Raw genomic sequence first — 17202 nt, 5'->3', positions numbered from 1 at the left:
ATATCCCACCTTTTCCCCTAACAGGGGAATTTTAGCAGTTTACAGCTAAAATTTTATTTCACTCCATTGATCTGTGGAAGGTGTTGCACACAATCCTTTCCCTTACAATTTTTTTTCTTTACAACAACCTTGTGAGGTAGGCTAGGCGGAGAGGATGCAATTGCTCACGGTAACCGAAGTAGATGTGTATATGAGGTTCATGTGTGTGGCGAGATCAAGCACAGGAGAAGCTTCCTGATCAGAGAAATCAGAGAAACGTTGGAGGGTAGGGGAATGTCCTTTGCCTGAAACCCTGGAGGGCCACTGCTGTGTAGACAACACTGAGCTAAGATGGACCAGTGTATGTCAGCATAAGTCAACTTCCTGTTTTCCTTTGGGTCTATTTCTCTGCAGGCTTTCTATACAATACTTGTTCTACCAGAGTATCCTAACAGCGGTAGCAATTTTGCTGCTGCCAGCCAGCAGAGAATTGAACAAAACTGACAGGTGGAGGTGTCCGGAGGCGAAAAAGCAGAGAAGATTTCCAGCTCAAGATCGCAAGCATCTGCCAAACGCAAAACTCCTCTTTTTGTTACTGGCTGATACCTGCCGAGGGGGGGAGAGAAAGAGAGTGCATTAGCAAAGATGCTTTGTGAACTCCCCTCCTCCCTGACAAGGGATGAGATGCACTCAAGCCAATCGTTGGGCATCTTCCAGGAGCTCAGCGGTGGACCTGGGGAGGGGTCAAGGGAGATATAAAAGCCGGGCAGAGAACCAGCTGGCTCACCTTGCCGCAGGGGAAAGGCTCAGGGGATCCAGCTAGGAGTGGAGGCAAGGCAAGGCAGCCACGCAGATGATGAACCCCAAAGTTATGTGCTCCCGCTGGGTCTTGCTGCTGCTGCTTTTTGCTCACCAACAAGGAAGAGCCAAGCCAGTGACCAATGTCCAGGTAAGTGGAGGGGGTGGTGGATGGGGTCAGAAGGATCCAGTTGCATTTCAAAGCGCTCCAAACCCGAGCCACACTTCCCAAAGCAATTCGTGAACCGAAAAGCAGCCTTTGAAACTCGCACCGCTCTGAATTTTGCAGTGCAAGTTCTCCAGCTGGGTAATGGGCATCAATAAATGCTCGTGCTAGGGTAAAGCACGCACATAGGGGTTTTTTTTTAGAGAGAGAGAATATAGACATGCACTACAAAAAGAGATATTGCAAAAAAAAAAGTGCACATTAGGCAAAATTGCAAAGATTTTATTTTATTGCAAATATTTCATTGCAAAGGAGATTATTGTTAGGGGCTGGTTTGGGAGCAGTGGTTAGAGTGTCGGACTTTGACCTGGGAGACCAGGGTTCGAATCCCCCCACTCAGCCACAAAGTTCACTGGATGTGATCTTGGGCTGGTTGCTGCATCTCAGCCTGCCCTACCTCACAGGGTTGCTGTGAGGATAAAATGGGGAGGAGGGAACCCACCATAGTTGTCAACGTTTCCCTTTTTTTAAGGGAAATTCCCTTGTTCTGAATAGGATTCCTCGCAAGGAAAGGGAAAAGTTGACAGCCGTGGGACCGACGAATGCCACCCCAGGCTCCTCAGAAGAATGGTGGGATAAAAACGCAGCAAATAAATAAAGATTATTAGTGCTAAGTTTTCAAGTGTAATTCGTTTTTAGTTTCGGTTGTTGTTTTTTTCATTGCAAACTAATGTTTAAAGCTGAACTTTAGATGGGAGGAATGAGAAATCGAAAGTGACAGGTCTGTCCCATCTCTAGGTAAGAGGAAGGAACAGCCCCCAGAAAAAAAAAACAAGTAGGGTTTTCAAATGGGATGAAGGGAAGGGGCTCTTTGGGGGGTATAAAGACTCACCTGGACCAAAATTGGAGGTGATGCAAAAAGGGAGGGGAGCCACCCACATAGTTAGAAGCAAGTCAAATTTTATAGGCATGAGCTTGCAGGGAAGGGGGGGAGCAGAGAGGGTAGAGGAGAGGGGGGTCTTGGTTTTGCTGGTGCTTATTTTGTTTCACCCCATGACGGGGTGAGCTCCCGTTGCTCCGTCCCAGCTCCTGCCAACCTAGCAGTTCGAAAGCATGCCAGTGCAAGTAGATAAATAGGTACCACTCCAGCGGGAAGGTAAATGGCATTTCCGTGCGCTGCTCTGGTTCGTCATGCTGACCACATGACCCGGAAACTGTACGCCGGCTCCCTCGGCCAGTAAAGTGAGATGAGCGTCAGAACCCCAGAGTCGGTCACGACTGGACCTTTACCTTTACCTGTTTTGTTTCTCTTCCTTCTCCCTGCACCCTCCTGTATTTTTCAGACCCTGTCTAAATGGTTAGAGGAGGACCTCGAACAGCCAGCAGGGTCTGAGGAAACAGAGCAGGACCAAGATGAGACCCTCCTAACCAGAGGAGCTTTGGAACAACAGGATGATTTGCTGCCATGGGCCAGGAGACCCCAGGAAGGGGTGCCCCTCTCAGAAAGCAATTTCCAGAGGCTCTTCAATGACCTCCTGGGCTCCTCCCGGAGGTATCGGGGAAGGAGCAAAAAGGGCCTTTCGAGAGGATGCTTCGGGGTCAAGCTGGACCGAATCGGGGCTCTGAGTGGGCTGGGGTGCTGAAAGGCAGCCCGGCAGGTAAGTGTCCACAACCAGAAGATTCTGGCCTGGTTGCGTCAAGACTGGATGGTTGCAATGCGTTCCACGTGGGGCTTCCTTTGCACGTGAACCGGAAGCCGCAGACCGTGCAGAATTCTGCAGCACAACTGCATGCAGTATCTGTGCTCAGGGATCTGCTACCAGGCCAAGTTCATGGTGTCACTATTAGTATATAAAGGCCTTAACAGCTTGACCAGTTTACCTATGAGAACACCTCACCCCCAAATATGCCCACTCGATTGCTTTCATCGGCGGAACTGGCAGTACCAAAGGTGCCACAGAATCCCTGTTCTGCATTTGGAAGAAGTCCATCCTTCAGCGTGGCAGCAGCACCTTTGGAACTCCCTGCCTATTGACAGGTGCCTTCACTTTTGCTGTATGCCAAAAACAGATAAGCCCAGCCAGATGTGTGAGTTTTGATGTGTTTCTAATCTTTTTTAGCTTTTCGAAAGTTGTTGATCTTTCTTACTGATAATCTTATTACCTTTTTTTGTAAACCTCTTTGAGGTTTTCGTTTCACAATCAAGCGGTTTATAGGTTTTATGAAATATATATATATAAATAAATTTCAGGCAGGAGTTTCATGGGGTTCATAGAGGCTGGGCAGCCATCTCTCAGGGGTGGTAGACCATCAGAGCCTCAGACACTCTCCCTGACACAGGGTTTGCCAACCTTACTTGTAGCCCGGCTCCAATACCGAGAAATGGTTCTGGGCACCAGAATGCAACCAACTCTTTGGGCTACAACAAAATGTCCCGCCCCCCAATCCGGGACTCAGGGATGGGGATTCTGTGAGCACCAAGGAAGGCTCCTAAAAGAACAGAGGATGCTATAAAAGACGCTAGTCCTCATGGTTCTGTGTGATTGAAATGGAAACGTAGGAAGCTGCCTTCTACTGAGCTTTGGTCCATCTAGCTCAGCATTGCCAACCCTGACTGGCAGTGGCACTCCCGGGTTTCAGGCAAGGGATGTCTCCAGCTTTACCTGGAGAAGCCGTTGAGGATCGAACCTGAGACCTTCTGCATGCAAAGCAGGTGTTCTGCCACTGAGCTTTGACGCTTAGCCCCTGGGACCTTGTGGGCAACCTCTGCCCTAATACACACCCAGCTCTTTAGGCAGCGCTTGCGATCTGCGTTTCTTACATTAGAAATAATATTCCTTGGGGGAGGGAATCGACCAATCCAATTAAATCGGGGCGCCTTCTCTTCCACTTGCAGGGAAAGGTTTTCAGCCAATTAACCTTGCCAAGGAAGGCAGCTAAGCATGACAGACACACTGAGCTTCCTCTCTTGCAAGGCTGTTCCAGAGAGAGGCTGTTTCAGAACATCATGTGTTTTCGTTTCCCTTTCTTCTCCCACGGCAGGCCCCATCGCTGGCAGGACCCATCGCCTCCCAGAGAGACAACCAACACCCTCATTCATCGCCAAGGCATCCCCACCTTCAAGCAAAAACCTTCACACCTCCTGCCTCTGCCCACCTCCCTAGTGTGATTCAATCTGTCCGGACTCATTCCCCCACGCACTCAAAGCTGCTTTCTTCCCCTGCATACAAGTCATGTTTAAACTGCTGCCTTCGTGACCAGAAGCGGTTAACTTTCTTCTTTAAGAGTTAGCCAAATTCAGGGAAGATGGGGGCGGCGCCCGTTAACTACGATAGCAAAACAGAGACTCCATGGACAGGAGCAGTATACCCTGAATACCAAACCCTAGAGGGGGAACAACAGCTGAAGGGAGGCTATATGAGAAGCATCCTGCTAGCAGGCCAATCTAGTTCAGCATCCTGTTTTCTCAGTGGCCAATCAGATGCATACGAAAGCAGGACATGGACACAGTTTGGGATTAGGGCTTGCCGATCAGAAGGTCGGCGGTTCGAATCCCCGCAACGAGGTGAGCTCCCGTTGCTCGGTCCCTGCTCCTGCCAACCTAGCAGTTCGAAAGCATGTCAAAGTGTAAGTAGATAAATAGGTACCACTCTGGTGGGAAGGTAAATGGCGTTTCCGTGCGCTGCTCTGGTTCACCAGAAGCGGCTTAGTCATGCTGGCCACATGACCCGGAAGCTGTACGCCGGCTCCCTCGGCCAGTAAAGCGAGATGAGCGCCGCAACCTCAGAGTCAGCCACGACTGGACCTAATGGTCAGGGGCATAGCTGTCAACGTTTCCCTTTTTTTAAGGGAAATTCCCTTACTCCAAATAGGATTCCTTGCAAGAAAAGGGAGAAGTTGACAGCTATGGTCAGGGGTCCCTTTACCTTTACCCTTCTCCTCCATGAATTTCATAGAATCTTAGAGTTGGAGGGGGGACCCTAAAGGAAATCTAGTCCAACCCCCTGCAATGCAGGAATTACAGTCCAAGAATCCCTGACAGATGGCCATCCAAGCTCGGCTTAAAAACCTCCAAGGAAGGAGAGTCCACCACCTCCGCTCCGCTGTCAAAACAGCTCTTACTGCCAGAAAGTTATTCCTGATGTTTGGTCAGAATCTCCTTTCTTGTAACTCGAAGACATGGGTTCGAGTCCTACCTCCAGAGCAGCAGAAAACAAGCTTGCTCCATCTTCCAATTTGCCTAATCCTCTTTGAAAGCCACCTAAGTGGTTTGACCATCATCTTTCCTTGAGTGTGGCCTTCCCTAAAAAAAGGAGTTTAGTAGTCCCACAGGTGGAAAACAGGAGGCCTGGCTAGTTGGTACTTTGGGCCGGCCCAGCATAGGCAGTTCTTCTCAGTGGTGGGCAGGTGTGAGTGAGTCAACCCAGAAAAAACTCGCAGAACATCTGAGGCTCAGCTTTCTCCCATTAAACATTAGTTCACCCATCCAGAGCCTTTGGGCGCTGAGGGAATCAGAGAAATCAGATCGCGGTCCTCACACCCACATCAGTGCTCTCTCATTCGTGGCAAAGGTGTGTATCTTAATAAATCCTGTCTAACTTTCATTCCGTGTCTCGTTCATGTGCAAAATTCTGCATGCGGACAGTTGTCGAAATAAACTGGTTTTCATAATTGGTCCGATTCATTTCCAAGATGCTGTGTGTGTGTGTGTGTGTGTGTGTGTGTGTGTGTGTGTGTAAAAAAGAATGCAATTTATTTCTTCCAATTCTCTTTTTTTAAAAAAATAATTTTTATTAAGTACAAATTAGAAAACATACATATTTACAAGAAAAGAAAATACAAAAGAAAAAGAAAATACATATAAAAGAAAGAAAGAAAATACATAATGCAAGGGGGGAATTAGGGAATACTTTGTATCTTTTCATATTGACAGTTATTTATACCTCTATAAAATGCTATTCACAATAAAGGAATGAAACGAAAGATAAGATATTAGAAAAAAGAACAAAGAAAAATAAAGAATTCTTCCAATTCTCATTTAGAATATGGCTCTCAGACTTGGAAAAGACTTTGAAAATAGACTGCAGAGTACCCCTGTTTGGGGGGAAATTAGGGAGAGGGTTGGATCCTGTGCTAGTCCTCCTCGTTTTGAGAAAACCAGGGTGTTGGAGTGGTTAAGATTGTCCGACTAAAGCCCGGGAGGCCCGAGTTCAAATCCCCACTCAGGCATGAAGCTTACAGGGACACCTTGGGCCAGACACTGCCTTTCAGCTTAACCTACCTCCCAGGGTTGTTGTGAGGATTAAATGGGGGGGGGGAGAAAGGTGGGATATCAACCAATCATACAAACAAACTTGGCTGGATACAACCCAGAAGGAGAGCCCTAAATCTGGATCAGGCCAGCACCCTCCTCTCACCGGATACTTCAATGGGAAGCCACACAAGCAGGTAAACTGGTGAATCCAATCGCTGGGCAATTAAACTTGACCTTAATCACACAGGGTCCAGAGTTATGAGAAGGCAGGAGAATGTCAATGTTTGCAAGGGGGCCTTTGGTTCTGCAAAAGGAAATATGACAGGGGCAGATCTCCTGCGTAGGTGTGGATGTTGTCTCCTGGTGCTCAAATCAACTGCGCGGGGGTGTTTGCACAGCGAAGGAACTGTCGTGTAGATGCCCTCAGCTCAGCTAAAATGAAAACTGCCGGTATGGGCTTTCAACAACACAGAGATGCACAAGAGGATTTTGACACTCACATTAATGCAGAATGCTTAATGATTTGGGCAGGCAAGGGAAAAGAGCAGAGTGTTCCTGCTGCCAAAGAAATGACGAGGAAGGGGAATATGGCCAGGGGCGAGTCCTGGAGCATTGGGTCTCTGTGTCAGCGCAAGCATAAAATGAAATATTTTTTCATGGGCAGCCAGGATTTCTCTCCAAGCTCACAAGAATCCCAAAGTTCTCTCAAGCCGGCCTTGAACTATTTGCAAGAGAAAGGGCAGGATGCAAATCAGGAGAAAGAGTGAACAGACAGAGAAAATTATGCCCATTTTACAGGTGGCAAGTAGAGGCTGAGGTCTAGCAGTTTGTCTAAGGGTTCTAGAATCCCCAGTGAGAGAAAGGGAAGGATACAAAAGAAGGGGTAGAAAGAATGAACAGACAGATGCAATTATGCTAGGGCAGCCGTATGTCTGGATTTCCCCAGACATTACTGGGATTTCAAAGGCAGGAATGACAAAGGAGGTGTGTGATTTCTGAAATGTGGCACTTTGTCCTGGATCTTAGGCAAGTCAATAGAAAAATCGCAGGGTTTGGGGGTGGTTTTTTTGGCGTTTTTGTAAAGCTCAACAACTTTTGGGGTGTCCTGGTTTTTACTTTTTGAAATACGGCAACCCTAAATTATGCCCATTTTACAGGTGGCATGTTGAGGCTGAGGACTAGCAACATGCCATAAGGTATTTAGAAATGGTTGTTAATATTCTTCTAAGGGGATGAAGAACTTGTACTCCTTCGGATCTTGCTGCACTCCAAGTCCCATCATCCCTGACCATCGGCTGGGAGAGGAACCCAACATCTTGTGGAGGAGAGCTGCAGGTTCCTTGACCTTGCCCACATCATAGATACTAGATCATTGAATTGTAGAGCTGGAAAATGATATACCGGTCATATTCTAAAATGTAAAACAATAACATTTAATAAAAATTAAAGAGGGGAATTCTAGGGGGGGGGCACAGCTTACATCACAAAGCCATCCTTTCGTGCACACGCGAGGTAATGTATTTTCTCTCGCATAAAAGGCCACAGCTAATTAAACGCGCCTGCCCATTCCCTTCCCGGGCAAACGCGTTTGTTCCGATTTGCATATAAATGATAACAGCCGCCCTTTGAAGTGAGCCCGTTGTGGGAGATGAAGGGTCTTCCATCACCAAGAGGAGAGAGAGGTTGTTTTCCCCACCCCCCCGGATGGGAGCAGGTGGAGGAAAGCAGAGCTGCGCGGGTCTATGAGCTGAGCTGTAAAGCCTCGCTTCCCAACCGGCACCAAGCAGATTTGCAAAAGGCGTTTTCACAGCACGGCCAGGCTTTTGCAAAATATGCAAAATTAAATGCGCACAGAGATAACCTTGCAGGAGAGGGTTCTGATCCCAGCAGATGTTGTTGCTGAGTCGTTTAGTCGTGTCCGACTCTTCGTGACCCCATGGACCAGAGCACGCCAGGCACTTCTGTCTTCCCCTGCCTCCTGCAGTTTGGTCAAACTCATGCTGGTAGCTTCGAAAACACTATCCAACAACCTCGTCCTCTGTTGTCCCCTTCTCCTTGTGCCCTCCATCTTTCCCAACATCAGGGTCTTTTCCAGGGAGTCTTCTCTTCTCATGAGGTGGCCAAAGTATTGGAGCCTCAGCTTCAGGATCTGTCCTTCCAGGGAGCACTCAGGGCTGATTTCCTTCAGAATGGAGAGGTTTGATCTTCTTGCAGTCCATGGGACTCTCAAGAGTCTCCTCCAGCACCAGAATTCAAAAGCATCAATTCTTCGGTGATCAGCCTTCTTTATGGTCCAGCTCTCACTTCCATACATCACTACTGGGAAAACCATAGCTTTAACTATACGGACCTTTGTTGGCAAGGTGATGTCTCTGCTTTTTAAGATGCTGTCTAGGTTTGCCATCGCCTTTCTCCCAAGAAGCAGGCGTCTTTTAATTTCGTGGCTGCTGTCACCATCTGCAGTGATCATGGAGCCCAAGAAAGTAAAATCTCTCACTGCCTCCATTTCTTCCCCTTCTATTTGCCAGGAGGTGATGGGACCAGTGGCCATGATCTTCTTTTTTTGATGTTGAGCTTCAAACCATATTTATATATAAGCTTAGCCATGCATACCATATGCTAGATTTTAGTCATCTCGTGGAGGGTGTTATCTCAATGCACCCTCCAATTTGGACAAATAATAATTCTGGTAGCAGTTATAGAGCTGTTACGTTAATCCCCTGCCCCAGTTCCTTTAAGATATCCAAGTTGTAAAATTGGATGATTTGTGGGCAAAGTACAGCCAGCTATTAACCCAAATTTCCCTATCGTCATGGAATTGCCTAATTTGGGGACTCACCCGTAGCGTAAGTCGTAGCCCTGCATTTGCCTCTAATAAAGAAGAAAAGACATTTCTGCAGGTTCGCGGCCGTGAACGGTTTGGCGGCTCAAGAAAGCGTCTATAATTGCTCTGTTAAAAGCAGGGTGGGGGCAGAATGTGTCATTTCCGAAAGGCTCAGCACCGCTGGCTGGAACCAGTTCCCTTATCAGAGCCAAGTGGCTCAGCTCGCTGGGGTCCAGGCCGGCTGGAAGCAGCAAGGAGCCATCCTCCGAAGGGGCTTATAAAGAAAGGCTCCCTGGGTCTGCAAAGAAGTGCTTCGCATCCCCAACCAAAGCTACAAGACCTCAGAGGCCCGAAGAGAAGCAGGGATGATGGATGCTGTGGCCTGGTGTCGCTGGTCCTCTGTGCTCTTGGTGTTCGCCCAAGCAGGCCTGGGTTCGAGTCATCCTGTGGCCTGGAGTCCTTCCAGCGAAGAACTGCAGTCCTTTCAGGTGAGGAAGGAGGAGGCAGGTCAGGGGTGGTGTGTGTGTGTGCTGGGAAGTCAGTTTGATTGTTGTTGTTGTTGTTTTAAAAAATATTCTTTTTTTTTACCAACAACCAAAACATGGTGAAAACAAACAGTGAAACCCCCCAGGCGGCTGATACATTGGGTATACATAATCAATAATAACATATTCAAATCAACCATATGTACAATTCTATATACCTTAACACTCCTCCCTCCACAAGTTTTGTTTAACTTTTAACATTTTAATTGCCCCAAATTGTTCAAACCTACCCAAATCATTCAATATCTTCTCAAACCAGTTCTCCTCCTTCTCACTGACCTTAAACCCTTTCATTTTATGTATCTTCACAGTTAGATATTCTAAGATTATAATATTTTTCTATTTTCCCCTCCATTGGTTCACCCCTAGCTCTTCTGCATTTTTCCAATGACTCACTATAACCTGCCTGGCTGCAATTACCATCAACCCATTTACATTCCTCTATTGTTTCTAACTCGGTGGGGTTTGAGCTAAGTGACTCTTATGGTCCCTTGCAACAGCACAATTCCAAGATTCCTACTCAGAGGAAACCCACTGGAATTAATGGGCCTATGTCAGTCTTCTCCATTACCTTCAATAGGTTTGTTCTGAGTAGGACTAGCATGGATGCAACCAAAGAGAATGATAATTTGAACTTGTTAGCTGCTTGTGAGCAGAAAAATGGTATTCACAGCTCAATCAATGTGCATTGCAGGAATCAAAAGCATTACGTCTGGTGGGGGTGGTAAATTTTGGAGAGAAGAGAGAAGGGAACTGGCATAACCAATTTTATTATTATTATTATTATTATTATTATTATTATTATTATTATTATTATTATTATTATTTACAGTGGTATCTTGGTTCTCAGACTTAATCCATTTGGACGTCGGTTCCAAAACCAAAGCGTTCCAAAACCAAGGCACATTTTCCCATAGAAAGTAATGCAAAACGGATTAATCCATTCCAGACTTTTAAAAACAACCCCTAAGACAGCAATTTAACATGAATTTTACTATCTAATGAGACCATTGATTCATAAAATGAAAGCAATAATCAATGTACTATACTATAAAATAAGACAGTATTGAAGATTTTATATATATATATATATATATATATATATATATATATATATATATATACCGTATTTTTCGCCCCATAAGACGCACCGGCCCATAAGACGCACCTAGATTTTTTGGGGGGAAATAAAGGGAAAAAAATTTATTCCCCCCCCCAGGTGCGCTGCGCTACACCAGGAGCTTGGGGCGTGCGGAGCTCAGCGCGCCCCAAGCTTCTGCGTGCCGGCAAGGTCTCCGCTAGCGTGGGAGAGCCGGGCGCCTCTCCCAGGGCTAGCGGACCCCTGTGCTAATCCAGAAGCTTGGGGCGAGCTGAGGGCAGCGCGCCCCAAGCTTCTGCGTGCCGGCAAGCAGTCCGCTAGCCCTGGGAGAGCCGCGGGGCTCTCCCAGGGCTAGCGGATCGCTGCGCTACACCAGGAGCTTGGGGCGTGCTGAGCTCAGCGCGCCCCAAGCTTCTGCGTGCGCCCAAGCAGTCCGCTAGCCTTGGGAGAGCCGCGGGGCTCCTGCCGGGTGCGCGAGGCTTGCAGACACTCGCCCGAAGCAGGGGGAGCCCTCCCGAGGGCTCCCCGTGCTTCGGGCGACAGGCTGCCGCCCCAAGCCTCGCGCACCCGGTGGGACCTCCTGCCGGGCGCGCGAGGCTTGCAGGCATTCGCCCCATAAGACGCACCCCGATTTCCCCTTCATTTTTGGAGGGGAAAAAGTGTGTCTTATGGGGCGAAAAATATGGTATATATATATATATATATATATATATATATATATATATATATATTTCTTACCTGCACTGATGATAGTCATTGTTTGGATGGGGGGCTTTTATCCATTTTTGCAGTCACAGAATCAATCAGTAGCTGAACTGGGTTCCACACAGTCACAGAAACAAATTAACTGAAAAAGCCTCAAAAACAAAAATGCAAAATAAATAGCAAAAATAAAAGCGCCAAACTTAATTCCCTCCGGAAGTCCGTTTGACTTCCAAAATGATCAAAAACCAAGGCACAGCTTCTGATTGGTGCAGGAAACAATTGCTGACAGTCGCATTGGACATTAGGCTTCTGAAAAATGTTCGAAAATCAGAACACTTACGGTACTTCCAGGTTTTCGGCGTTTGAGAACCAAGGCATTTGAGAACCAAGCTACCACTGTATATCCTAAAGGAGTCAAGAGGAAACTTCTGTTTGAAGGCTGGGGTGGGATGAGGACTCTCAAGCCAAGATTCCCAGCTTCAGATATTCTTCCGCAAATTCAAAATCTAGATCGTTCTGGTTCAAAATCTCTCTCTTCCCATCAGTTTCCCCAGCAGAAGACACTGTTCAGTTGAGGTTTTGGAGGGGGGAAATTCCGGTGTAAAAAGATGGCATTTAGCACACTAATATTTAACACCGTGCCCTGAAAATCCATTAAAAATAATTAAGATCTTCTTTACAAAAATACCTCACAGTCAAATTTTAAAAGGTGGCAATTCAAAGAAAAGTCAAACCCATGCGCTAAAACTGGACCAGATTGTAAATTTTCTGTGTGTGTGTGTAAGAAAGAAAGAAGCAACTGCTTTGATATACTATTGATTGCTATGGTGATCGCAGGAAGGACCATTTAGCTCAGTGCTTGGCATGCAGAAAGTCCCAGGTTCAAACCCCAATGAGATCTCCAGGTAGGACTGGGGGTGTCCCCTGCCTGAAACCGTGCTGCTGCCAGCCAGTGCTGGTAATACACAGCTATCTGGACTCAATTGTCTGACTCAGTAGGAGGAAGCTTTCTAGGTCCTTGCGTTCTGAACTGAGTTTGTTTCTTGATATTCTGTTTCCATCACCTCTGATTTTAGGACCTCCTGGAGCGCCTGAAGGAAAAATTTCCAGAAGGGGAATTGGAGGCTCCCATCTCGAGGTCTGACGAGGCAGAGGACGGCTCTGACATGATGGACCTTGTTGACGCAGAAACCCTCTCTTCCAGCCAGCTCAGACTTCAGACTTCCCTTCACCCTACAGAAGTGGAGGACCACTGGATGAAATTCCTGGCTTCCCCAAAGCGGAGGAGATATTTCTCAGGATGCTTCGGCACCAGGCTTGAGCGGATCGGGACCCAGACAGGCCTTGGGTGCAATGTCTACAGAGCCCGTAGGTCTCTTTCGAAGGAATCTCGTTGCTGGGTTGGGTGGGCATGTGGAATATATTTATTTAACAAAACTTGCTTGCAAGAAATATTAGAATCAGCAGCTGAAAAGAGTGCAGGCAACCTTCTGAGTCAAAACAAAACAATCTACTCTGTGCTCTGTCCAGGCAAGCAATAGGCAATTTTCAGAGTTTAAGGATGCCTTTCCAGGCAGGCAAAACTACTCAAGGAGGGTGCAAGGCAGGGTTGGTTAGGGAGTGTGGCCTGTGTAACCTCCCAAGGGCCAGACCAAGAATCCTGGAGGGCCACAAGGTTCCCCAATCCCTGAGCATTTCGTATGATCCAGCAGAGCTGTCCTTATATCACAATCCTTTGTCAGAACAAACCCCGATAGAGAGGAATGAGATTGGAAAGCAGCTAGTCCTCATGAGTAACACTGCTCCTTTTAAGCAGAAGGGGAACCCTTAACTCAAAAGATCTTTAACTCTTTGTTTTTAGGTTCTTGGAGGAAACCCAGAAGTTGAAATCAGAAGAGGACCTCTTTGTCGGCCGCCCCAAAAGTTTGGACAACAAAGGCTGTAAAGTGTATACAGACTGTTAAATCTGTTTGAGAACTCTCTGCGCACAGTCCCTCTCAAGAATCATACCCCTTCCTATACAATATAAAAACCTGTATATTCATATTGTATGGGCTCCCGTTACATTTGACGCTTTGTGGTGTGCCACTGAGACTGTCTTTCAGCCTACTGGGGGCTTTGGTGCTGCAAAATCTGAATAAACGTTTTATAGAAATGGAGTGTTTTCACTGTGGTGTAGCGATAGCGGAGAAATTTCACAATTTGCATTCACGAGCCTACATAATTTGCACACCCTGAACCCATACGCACGTGACCACAAGCTTTGAAATACACATGCCTCTGAGACTTGCAAAACATTTCCCGACCAAAAAAATAAAAAATAAATAAAGTATGAGGAAAAACTTGTGTTAAAGTCAGGGTCACCACACTTCTTTTGGGCTAAGGAGCACATTCAGAATTTTGAGGACGTGTCGCAGATGCCAGTCACAAAATGGCTGCCAAGGCAGTGGTGTGGCCTGACACAAAATGGCTGCCATGAGATGGAAAATGAAATGACCACAAAATGACGGGGGGGGGGTGTGTCATTTCTACTAGTGAGGAAAAGGCCCCTTCATCAGACACTGCTACATTTGTTCACAGAGAGAAGCTCTTCCCCCCTCTCCTCTGTTCAGAACAAAAAGGAGGGTGGGTGCCCGATCCTTTCTCCTTTTCAGAAATTTACTTTTTCTTAATTGGCAAAGCATTGTCAGCTGACATTAAACAATAAAAGCATTCCCTCTGCCCTAACACACTTATATGCATTCATTGATATAGGCAGCCTATACGTCTAAATAGAAGTCCACTTATTGGGGTTGGTGATTATGAGATATCAGTTCAGCCACAGAAAGGGAGATCTTCGCTTTCCTGTGGTTTACAGGAAACACTATATAACAGTATAATTAGATTGATGACATCAAAAGCATTCAATATATTCTTTATATATAAGAATTCATTGATAACATGGTCCAATCTTAGCCTGGGCAAAAAGACAAGCCTTTGCAAGATATCAGATGTCACAGATTAACAGCGCTTCGTGTCTGGAAGAGGGGAGGGTGTTCCATTAGAGGAACAACAACAGAAAACCCCAGTGTCTGGGATAATAGGGTGAGGTGAAATCGGAAAAAAATTCCCCTGGCGTTCTAAGTGAGACGTGGGGAACCTTTGGCCCTGCGGATATTGAAGATCTACAACTCACATCATTCATTGGTCATGTTTGCCGGGGTTGGTTGGGAATTGCAGTAACACATCACCCAGAGGAACAAAGGTTCTCGAACCCTGATCTAAATTGTTGCCTTCTCAGACAGGATACCCGGATCTATTTTACACACAGTTTGAGGACACGGGCAGCTACCAAAGTTCACTAGAGTCCACCTCCTTTCTGTTTTTAAACACTCACGAAGCTTCCCCACTGCCTGTGTTTTACTGTCTCCAGCTTTCCCTTGCCTTATCTAGCCCAAGCAGGCAGGCACAGCTAGCAGCCACCAGCCACCAAAAGCCATCACAGAACCAGCAGTGGCTGTGAATCATACAAAATCCTTGCCTTGTTTTGTTTTGTTTTAAATCAAATATCCTTTATTAGGCATAGCAAACCACACGTTATCAAACAGACACCGTATGCAAATTGTGCAAAATACGAGCTCAGCATAATAAGGTTTGTCCCAATCCGATCTTTAACTCCAGAGAAAATCAATTTGCATAAATAATATAAGACAACGCTACCACATCATCAATCAATTAAGAACCACTAAATCTCTTTATAATGGCCCAGTCTTTCTACATGGACAGCACTCAAAAATTCAGCCACTATTAAAGTAATTTGATCATTCCTGTCCTGAACCGTTGGTAGCACAGAAATCAGCCTATTGAGTTATAAGGCCTCTAATAATTGTCTTCTTTCATAAATGCCAAAATCACAAGAAAAGAAAATATGCTCCAAAATATCAGGTTCCTGTTTGCTACGTTTGCAGAGACGCTCTGATTCTGGGAGAGCTAAATATCTTCCTCTCACTATCACCGAGGGAAACATATTAAATCTGGCTAACATAAACAGCCTGCACAATTCATGATTCTTCAGATTTGTCATGTATCCCTTTTGAAAATCTCTGCCACCCCAACCAATTTTTAACGCCCTTGATTTCTGGCTGCAAGACTAGACTAGGTTCATGACATGCAGAGATCTGAGGATTCAGAACCGCAGCAGGAACAATTCTCCTGTTTCTTCCCCCCCCCCCCCCAAAAGGAGCGGAAAAGAAAAAAATAAATCCATGCTGGGATAAGAGAGACAGGTTCTGTTGACCCGGGAAAGGGCTCTGTGGTTCAACATCCCCACCTAGCTTAAGGAAGTAGCTGGAGGGAGGTTTGATTCAGCACCTTGGAGAGAAGCCAAGGGCCTGGATCACATCAGTTCTTTCTAGGGGGAAGCTTACAGTATTATTTTCTGGTTCCCAGCAAAGCGAGCTTGCAGGGAGGCTGTTGCACAAAAATGCAAACCGTTCCGCCAAGGTCAAACTACTTTCAAAGAAAAGGACATCCTGGGCGCAAATTGATGCATCGGAACAGTGCTTTTCACAAACTTTCCTGCCATGGGGAACTTTTTTTAAAAAAATGTACTCGGTGTTACTCCTGCTCAGCATTTGACCCCAGTCACATTCACACCATCTAATAATAATGATAATTTTTATTTTATACCCTACCCATCTGGTTAGGTTTCCCCAGCCCCTCTGGGCAGCTTACAACATAGGCCTTAGGGAAATGTTTTAACTAAGGATTTTGTTGATAAGATCTTTGAGAAAGGAATTAACGTGGTTTTGGTTAAAAGATATTAAAGGATTAACTAAAAATGAATCGATGAAAGAGAGAAGGTAAAGAAACAGCATTACAAAATTAGAAACAGGTTAAAATTTATTGGTAAGGATTTGTTGAATAAACAATTTGAATTGGAATACAAAAAAAGGGAGGTATGAGGAGGTCTGGGAAAATAAGTTAAGGGAAAATAAGTAATGGAAATTTTATGTGTTTTTAATTATTTTTATTTTTATTTTTGTTATTTTTTTCTTTTTTCTTTTTGATTTTTTATTGTATTACTATTGGAAACTTCAATAAATATGTTTTTAAAAAAATACAACATATAAAACAGAACAAAACATCAAACATTAAAAAACAAGACATCCTATACATGCAACAAACAAACCAACAAATCAATAAAAAACCAATAACAACAATAATAATCATAATCGGTTTACAGTTATACCCAAATTAAAGTAAACGCCGACTCCAGCTAAACATTTAACCAACACCAACCCGACAAAAACGAAAGAGAGGAACCGCAATTAGAACCGTTTAAAACATCCTATGCCCTTTTAAAATGTGGCTCTTTTCTGGGTGGTCTGGCAGCAGCAATCATACTTTGAAAGCACCAGGACATCACTTTAAACAGCCATGGCTTCCGTCCAAAGAATCTTGGGAACTGTAGTTTGCTAAGAGCACTGAGAGTTAGGAAACCCCCTTTGCAGAGGTACAAGTCTCAGAGTGGGCTTTTAACAATCAATCTGCCCTGCCAGGGAATTATGGGAATAGTAGCTCTGGGAAAGGTTGCCTGACAACTCTCGGCCCCCTTAATAAACTACAGTTCCCAGAGTTCTCTGTGGGCAGCTGCTGTTTAAAGTGGCATCATAGCACTTGAAACGGATGGGGTGGGTGGCCTTGCTTAACCTAGATCCATTCATTTCAGTGGATATACTCTGAGTAGGACTGAGCTGGAGTGAGTGCTATATATTTTATAAAAAGTATTTGAAGATGCAACAAAGCGAACTGGACTCCTTGGCTGGCTTTGAATAAAGATTCACAAACTTT

General features: G+C 45.6%; 2 protein-coding genes across 3 annotated transcripts; both read left to right on the top strand.

Moving 5' to 3' along the window:
• The first annotated feature begins 490 nt into the window (after nt 1–490).
• Nucleotides 491–5596, top strand: LOC308592036 (C-type natriuretic peptide 1-like). Of its 2 annotated transcripts, none has more exons than XM_081203306.1 (3): nt 491–928; nt 2287–2605; nt 3986–5596. In XM_081203306.1, exons 1-2 carry the CDS (start codon nt 833–835, stop codon nt 2584–2586), a joined length of 396 nt encoding a protein of 131 aa, XP_081059432.1. In that variant the 5' UTR covers nt 491–832; the 3' UTR covers nt 2587–2605; nt 3986–5596. The 2 variants fall into 2 exon arrangements, with proteins under 2 accessions (XP_081059432.1, XP_081059431.1); XM_081203305.1 differs by having other exon boundaries at nt 497–928; nt 2287–2601.
• A 3577-nt stretch (nt 5597–9173) lies between these two features.
• Nucleotides 9174–13525, top strand: LOC308592513 (natriuretic peptides B-like). The gene is made up of 3 exons (XM_081204054.1): nt 9174–9509; nt 12447–12738; nt 13232–13525. Exons 1-3 carry the CDS (start codon nt 9387–9389, stop codon nt 13255–13257), a joined length of 441 nt encoding a protein of 146 aa, XP_081060180.1. The 5' UTR covers nt 9174–9386; the 3' UTR covers nt 13258–13525.
• Nucleotides 13526–17202: the final 3677 nt, after the last annotated feature.

The sequence above is a fragment of the Podarcis bocagei genome, assembly GCF_964188305.1.
Source record: "Podarcis bocagei genome assembly, chromosome: 7".
NCBI lineage: Eukaryota > Metazoa > Chordata > Lepidosauria > Squamata > Lacertidae > Podarcis > Podarcis bocagei.
The sequence above is the reverse complement of the archived record's forward strand: the minus strand, read 5'-3'. Positions and strand labels throughout refer to the sequence as shown.

What these genes read in the sequence shown, in the direction of transcription:
- LOC308592036 (XM_081203306.1), top strand. Translation starts at nt 833, where the DNA reads ATGATGAACCCCAAAGTTATGTGCTCCCGCTGGGTCTTGCTGCTGCTG. An exon ending in AGCCAGTGACCAATGTCCAG is followed by an intron (nt 929 to 2,286) that starts GTAAGTGGAGGG and finishes TGTATTTTTCAG; the next exon opens with ACCCTGTCTAAATGGTTAGA.
- LOC308592513 (XM_081204054.1), top strand. Translation starts at nt 9,387, where the DNA reads ATGATGGATGCTGTGGCCTGGTGTCGCTGGTCCTCTGTGCTCTTGGTG. An exon ending in AAGAACTGCAGTCCTTTCAG is followed by an intron (nt 9,510 to 12,446) that starts GTGAGGAAGGAG and finishes CTCTGATTTTAG; the next exon opens with GACCTCCTGGAGCGCCTGAA. An exon ending in GTGCAATGTCTACAGAGCCC is followed by an intron (nt 12,739 to 13,231) that starts GTAGGTCTCTTT and finishes CTTTGTTTTTAG; the next exon opens with GTTCTTGGAGGAAACCCAGA.